At 36.3% G+C, this 7398-nt stretch overlaps 2 protein-coding genes across 3 annotated transcripts in view; both read right to left on the reverse strand.

Moving 5' to 3' along the window:
• ap2s1 (adaptor related protein complex 2 subunit sigma 1) overlaps window positions 1-1967 on the reverse strand; it is an 11284-nt gene extending 9317 nt beyond the window's left edge. Inside the window, exons 1-3 of the mRNA XM_016282188.1 lie at window positions 1824-1967; window positions 1189-1338; window positions 823-936 (exon numbers count right to left, since the gene is read on the reverse strand). Coding sequence (XP_016137674.1) covers window positions 823-936; window positions 1189-1338; window positions 1824-1826 — 267 coding nt within the window. The 5' untranslated portion in view covers window positions 1827-1967. The remainder of the gene's footprint in view (window positions 1-822; window positions 937-1188; window positions 1339-1823) is intronic.
• Window positions 1968-4541: 2574 nt separating this feature from the next.
• On the reverse strand, window positions 4542-7398 carry LOC107592671 (uncharacterized). Of its 2 annotated transcripts, none has more exons than XM_016282211.1 (3): window positions 6220-7398; window positions 4827-4921; window positions 4542-4796 (listed from the first exon to the last, which is right to left on the reverse strand). In XM_016282211.1, the coding sequence occupies exons 1-3, from the start codon at window positions 7339-7341 to the stop codon at window positions 4589-4591; spliced, it is 1425 nt and encodes a 474-aa protein (XP_016137697.1). In that variant the 5' UTR covers window positions 7342-7398; the 3' UTR covers window positions 4542-4588. The 2 variants fall into 2 exon arrangements, with proteins under 2 accessions (XP_016137697.1, XP_016137696.1); XM_016282210.1 differs by having other exon boundaries at window positions 4827-4913; window positions 6212-7398.

Here is a 7398-nt window from a genome sequence, read left to right on the forward strand (position 1 = left end):
AACCCAATTGAGCATCTCTGGAGAGACCTAAAAATGGCTGTCCACCAACGTCTACCATCCAACCTGACAGAACTGGAGAGGATCTGCAAGGAGGAATGGCAGAGGATCCCCAAATCCAGGTGTGAAAAACTTGTTGCATCTTTCCCAAAAAGACTCATGGCTGTATTAGATCAAAAGGGTGCTTCTACTAAATACTGAGCAAAGGGTCTGAATACTTAGGACCATGTGATATTTCAGTTTTTCTTTTTTAATAAATCTGCAAAAATGTCAACAATTCTGTGTTTTTCTGTCAATATGGGGTGCTGTGTGTACATTAATGAGGAAAAATTAGAAAAATTTAAGGGGGTCTGAATACTTTCCGTACACACTGTATGTATTAAGTGCACGTTTGTAATAAACAAATTCATCATTAACACATTTTTTACTTAAAATACGAGTCCTCATAATATTGATTTCTCCAGTTAAAAAGTTCTCTCATCTGAATCAGGAGAAAACCATGCACAGATCAAGCATTGTTTACAACACCATAACGATGGATTTGTTTACTACGAACACGCAGCTTTTTGCTTCACAAGATGTTAATTGATGGAGTGGTGTGGATTATTGTGACGTTTTTATCAGCTGTTTGGACTCTCATTCTGACGGCACCCATTCACTGCAGAGGATCCATCGGTGAGCAAGTGATGTAATGATACATTTCTCCAAATCCGTTCCCATGAAGAAACAAACTCATCTACATCTCGGATGGCCCAAGGGTGAGTACATTTTCAGCTAATTTTCATTTTTGGGTGAACTATTCCTTTAAGCTTGCTCCTCATTTACCTCAACAAAGTTGTGAATAGCTTCCAGGTAAGCCAGGTTATTGTCCGTCACATCCACACAGATGCAGAAGTACAGGCCAGCGTATCGCCTATAAATGATCTTGAAGTTTCTGAACTGCAGAGGAATACAATGTATAACATGTAAGACCACATATAAACACCTTTATCTGTACATTTCCTAGATAAGACCTTCAAAACGACACATGCCATGTGTGATGTCGATTTTACCAATCCCATACGGATACATATTTCAAAAATGATCAAATTGCATCCTTCTAACTTTTTGATGCACAGGACACAATGCGGAGTAATCCATACGGACCTCTGAACCACAGCAAGTATAACATGTTAAAAGGAAGTGTTGTACCTCTACAAAGTTGGTGTGTTTGGCATCACGGACTGTCACAACGGCATGAACCTCTTCAATCAGCTTCTGCTTCTCATCATCATCAAACTGCATGTACCACTTGGCCAGCCTGGTCTTCCCTGCCCGATTCTGGATGAGGATAAAGCGGATCTGCACAAGAACAACAGGAGAACAAAGTTTAGACCTAATTCTCACAAATCATTCCGCATTAACATGTCACATGCTTTTTGTATGAATAATGACAACGCATTGAACTATTTTAATAGCTAAAGATGCATGAGCTGCCATTAGAGATGTATTGTGTACTGTATTATTTATATGAAAAGACATTATTGATATATATAATAGGCAAACTAAACAGAGCTTGCATCAAATAACTAGCAATGAGCATTTAGCTTCATTCATTCATTCAGCGTTATTTCTATTCTGACCCGAAAGAGAATAATGAAAGTCTGATTATTTTTTTTCCACTGGATACTATGTTCAAACACTAAATGTCTATATAGTTTGATTTATGACCTTGGTCGTGTTGTTATAATCGACATGTCACACTAGCCTGTTAGCTGAAAAGAACAGACAGGCGAACTAATCAAAATAAGTGATCGTAACAAGCAAAAATAGGCATCTACACTTACCATTGTGCTCGGTATTTATCGTTCACGGTGGTCTGAGTTATTTCAATCAATGTTTAATTGATTTAATTACGAAATATAGCAGCCTCAGACTGGGTTTGCTTCTGTAGCCTTGCGCTATCGTCACCGGACAGGATGCGAGTAGAAGCCGTTGGTGCTAGGAATGATGGGTAATGTAGTTTTGTAAGCTAGCTGTTAACATACTAGGAATCAAGACAATGTTCCGTTTCGTACTACAATTACAATCTTGCACCGGGGTTGAACTGTCAAGGATAGCGCAAGGCTTAAAGGTGATATGACTTTTGCTTTTTCTGCTTTTTCTTGATTTTTATAAAGCTTTTGACTCCATTGAATTTCCTTTTATTCTTAAGTCCTTGAGTATTTTTGGTTTTGGCCCTAATTTTATTAATGCAATTCAAACTTTGTATAATAATGCCAATGCTTCAATTAAATTACAACATGGTACTACTCATAGGTTTAATATAGAGAGAGGCATTCGTCAAGGCTGCCCTATCTCGCCTTATCTTTTTCTGCTTCCTATGCAACTTTTAGCCATCCAGTTGTTCTTCTATTGCATAATAAAAAAAATAATAATAATAAAAAAAAAATTTAAAAAAAAAGATATGACTTTTGCTTGGGTTAGTCACTGAATTAACATATATTTATCGTAATAAAGTTAATAGTTAATAGAAGACCTTAAAATAGACCCCAGGAAGCATTTGAAAAGAATAGAAGAGCTGAATTAATATGAATGGTTTTATGAACGTTGATCCAGGGGGTTTCAACCTTTACAGAACCAGGGATACCCAACGTAACTAGCTTACAATAAATGTATATATAATTCTTGTACCACATTTTGACATTTGACAATTTGAAATATGTCATATGTCAAAAAATTTTTTTTTTTAAATATCGTTGTTTGTTTGTTTTAATGCTGTAGACTGTTTTATACATTTATTTATTTATAAATTACTTTCTATCTATCTATCTATCTATCTATATATACATTTTATTAACATGGTCTGATCTATATTTAATTTTAATTAATTAATTTATTTTTGTATAATTGTGAAAGAGCAAATTTTCGGTTCCGTCCAAATGTATTAACAATAATGTTATTTATTATTATTATTATTATGTTAGCTATTATTATTTTGGTTTCAACTTTTATATAAGAGGGAGAATGCTTGAGTGCATCTTTGCTCATTTGAATTTATGCCTTTTTGTGAGACTTATTCCAACTATACACATCAAAAACAATAGCATTTAATGGCCCCTGCAGAGTGAGTTCAGTCTGAATGCATGCATCATAGCCTTTTGCGCATTTCTTGCCATATTTCTGGACACCTCATATAAAATGGAGAACCAGATCTGTGTTACATCACCACACCTCTGTTCTGTACTTCAGCTTTTTTAAGGGTAGTAAGTTTGTCTTCTGCAGAACATTGTCCAGATAACTTGGACAGGGTCTCTGCACATATTCAGAAGGGGGTTGGGGCTCTGATTGTTAAGAGATTGCACAACTGTGAGAGCGAAGAATGTGGTGGCCCTGGGGACTTAGAAATATTTCAGCTGCAGTCTAGAGGTGGGAGCTGAGACCTTCGCAGTTTCTTTACTTCACCAAAAGCAGTTTGTTGTGAAAGGCTGCTGGGTTTTTTTTTTTTTTCATTTTTGAACTGTGTCATGATAAATACTGCTATGATTAACTGCAAATAACTGGATTTAGCGTCTGTTTCTGTAATATCAAAACCACACTATAGATTTGTAGGCCTATTTATAGATAAAAACAGAACTTTTTATTAAACTTTTACCCCAAGTGACTCTCTCTGATTGGACTCACAATATGATGGCGAGACAGAAACAGAAACTTTTTAAGAGCCAAAGCTGAAGGCAATTACGAGTACAAATCTATAGTTTATCACCTTGACAATAGAGTTTGAAACTGTTTTATTTAAAAAGGGAACAATTATGAGGCTGCACAACATTTGAAGAATTCAGAAAAACTTTGTGCAGAGTCGTGGGAAATGATATTATATTGTATTATGGGGTCAATCATTAATCAAAAATGTCATAGAAAAGTGCTTGTCATTTGTCACATTTTTAATATTCCAATAACCAGTGTTGGGGAAAGTTACTTTTAAAGCATTACAATATTGCGTTACTCCATAAAAAAAGTAACTAATTACGTTACTTAGTTACTTTTTATGGAAAGTAATGCGTTACGTTACTTTTGCGTTACTTTTTAAATCTGGACAGGGCTTGCACAGTAAATTTGAAATCCGGAAAACAACACCATCAGAGTTCATTCCAACACTTTGAAAGTGTATATATGAGAACCACCCACAAAGTGTTAATTTAACACTTTCAAAAGTGTTGCATCGTGCAACACCAACACAGTGTTAAAATATGAACACTAAGAGAGTGAAATATTAACACCGATGCAGATAAAAGCAACACTGTTACAGAGCTGGGTGCAGCTTTGTAGGAAACACTGGCAGAGTTCAAATTCTACACTATTCCGGTGTTGACTTGACACTTTGAAAATCACAATATACTCAACTTTATAAAAGAGTCAAAAGTTACACCATCCTGGTGTTGATAGAACACTTTTTTGGGAGTTACTTTCTTATTATGGTTCTGCATAACCTACTAAAAAACTAACAAACTGTAAAATAAACTAGAAATTCACTATGAAGAAAACGTCACTCTGTTACGGTTTCAAAACTTTATTTCAGCACAGAGCAAGAAACCATAATGCCATGACATTATTACAGATAACAGTCCACAACAATGTAAAAAAGACTGTCATTGCCATAGGACATTTGTAAATCAAATGGCTTGTAGTACATCAATTCCTCAGGTTTTTTTAGTACAAGACTGTGCTCTTGTTCAACAACACTGAAAGCATGAAGGTGTTCAACAAACTCTGATTCCATACACGATGCCAAAAAATAAATTCCATCCTTAATAAAAATTCTAACAATCTTTCCAAAAACAGGTGCATCATCAACAAAATCTAAGCAAACAACAAGACCACTGCGATACTCAGTACCATGACACTTTACCCTCGGTGTGACCATTACCTCGCTAGAGATATCAATCTGGAGCTGCTCTGAAATAAAATCACAGTTTATAAGGTCAGACAACAGTTCATTTGAAACGGGGCCAGACTCAATACCCTTGATAGTACAGGACTCCCAGTGATACGCAATGGCTAGCTGGTGTTTTTTTGCAAGTGATTTGGTCAGGTTTTTGAAATTTTTTAGATTTCTCTTAAAAAGCCTGTGTTTTGCCTCATACCTCATTGTCCACACATGAATCAATGGGCCAATTTGTCTGATGCATTCAGGGTAGTGAATCATAAGGTGGTGTTTTGGAATTAGATTCCTAGGATACAAATCCTTGAACAACTGATGATGCTCTTTTATCAGATGCTTCAAAAATATTATCATTCCTTCAGAGATGCAAGGAGAAAAGATAATATTAACAATATGTAAGAGCAGCAACATCAAATGCCAGTGTTTATCTCCCTCTGGGACTACATCTCCAAATATGAGAGGGATGTTCTTAACGAGACACAATGTCTGACTTGCATTGAGACCAATGTTGTTTCCTGCTTGTTGAAGGTTGACCTTGGTTGGGCGGTTATTTCTTTCCAAAAAGCCATAGTTGAAGGCATACAATCTTTGAGGAATGGAATCGCCAGAAATTAGATTGCAACTCATATATTCAAAAAGCAGTTTCACTTCATACTGCGCAACTCCCTCCAGGATATCATGCATAATATCCAGCACAAAGTTCTCAGATACATTAAAGTAAATCAAGGTATTGAGTATAGAATTTCTTTTAACACCATAACAGGAGTTTTCATTGGGGTTGATACTTGTAATGCTCCTCATTTAGATTTCTATTACGCAATATCACCCGTGGATCATCCTCACTAAATACTTCCTGTGCTAACACCTTGTCAGTGAGACAGAGTCTGCAGTAATGTTTTGCAGAAAAAGATTCAACATAACCAAGAATACTATTTAGACCTAGGTTATCACCCGTAATTTGCGCAATAGTACCAAAGATGGGCTCCTTAGAAAATGACACCGTCATTCCCTTCTGCTCAAGTACTTTCACGTCATCAACCAATGGGGCGAGTACTTTGTCCATGCCATACTTTTTTCCATCTTCAGAATGGAACAAAGAAATTAGATGTATGTTCATTAAGGAAGAGTTAATGTGTGCTGGCAGGTTACGAAGTACAAAATATAAACAGCCAAGTTTATGAATCCCTGCTTTAGATCCTAAAGGGTTTGCGGTTTCAAAATCATCATAGTAAATTTGGATCTGAAGTGCATTGCTGTGGATGGAGTACAAAGGATGCCATTATCTCGCTAGAAATATCAATCTGGAGCTGCTCTGAAATAAAATCACAGTTTATAAGGTCAGACAACAGTTCATTTGAAACGGGGCCAGACTCAATACCCTTGATAGTACAGGACTCCCAGTGATACGCAATGGCTAGCTGGTGTTTTTTTGCAAGTGATTTGGTCAGGTTTTTGAAATTTTTTAGATTTCTCTTAAAAAACCTGTGTTTTGCCTCATACCTCATTGTCCACACATGAATCAATGAGCCAATTTGTCTGATGCATTCAGGGTAGTGAATCATAAGGTGGTGTTTTGGAATTAGATTCCTAGGATACAAATCCTTGAACAACTGATGATGCTCTTTTATCAGATGCTTCAAAAATATTATCATTCCTTCAGAGATGCAAGGAGAAAAGATAATATTAACAATATGTAAGAGCAGCAACATCAAATGCCAGTGTTTATCTCCCTCTGGGACTACATCTCCAAATATGAGAGGGATGTTCTTAATGAGACACAATGTCTGACTTGCATTGAGACCAATGTTGTTTCCTGCTTGTTGAAGGTTGACCTTGGTTGGGCGGTTATTTCTTTCCAAAAAGCCATAGTTGAAGGCATACAATCTTTGAGGAATGGAATCGCCAGAAATTAGATTGCAACTCATATATTCAAAAAGCAGTTTCACTTCATACTGCGCAACTCCCTCCAGGATATCATGCATAATATCCAGCACAAAGTTCTCAGATACATTAAAGTAAATCAAGGTATTGAGTATAGAATTTCTTTTAACACCATAACAGGAGTTTTCATTGGGGTTGTCAGCAAGATACTTGTAATGCTCCTCATTTAGATTTCTATTACGCAATATCACCCGTGGATCATCCTCACTAAATACTTCCTGTGCTAACACCTTGTCAGTGAGACAGAGTCTGCAGTAATGTTTTGCAGAAAAAGATTCAACATAACCAAGAATACTATTTAGACCTAGGTTATCACCCGTAATTTGCGCAATAGTACCAAAGATGGGCTCCTCAGAAAATGACACCGTCATTCCCTTCTGCTCAAGTACTTTCACATCATCAACCAATGGGGCAAGTATTTTGTCCATGCCATACTTTTTTCCATCTTCAGAATGGAACAAAGAAATTAGATGTATGTTCATTAAGGAAGAGTTAATGTGTGCTGGCAGGTTACGAAGTACAAAATATAAACAGCCAAG

The sequence above is a fragment of the Sinocyclocheilus grahami genome, unplaced genomic scaffold (assembly GCF_001515645.1).
Source record: "Sinocyclocheilus grahami isolate Dianchi unplaced genomic scaffold, SAMN03320097.WGS_v1.1 scaffold156.1, whole genome shotgun sequence".
Lineage (NCBI taxonomy): Eukaryota > Metazoa > Chordata > Actinopteri > Cypriniformes > Cyprinidae > Sinocyclocheilus > Sinocyclocheilus grahami.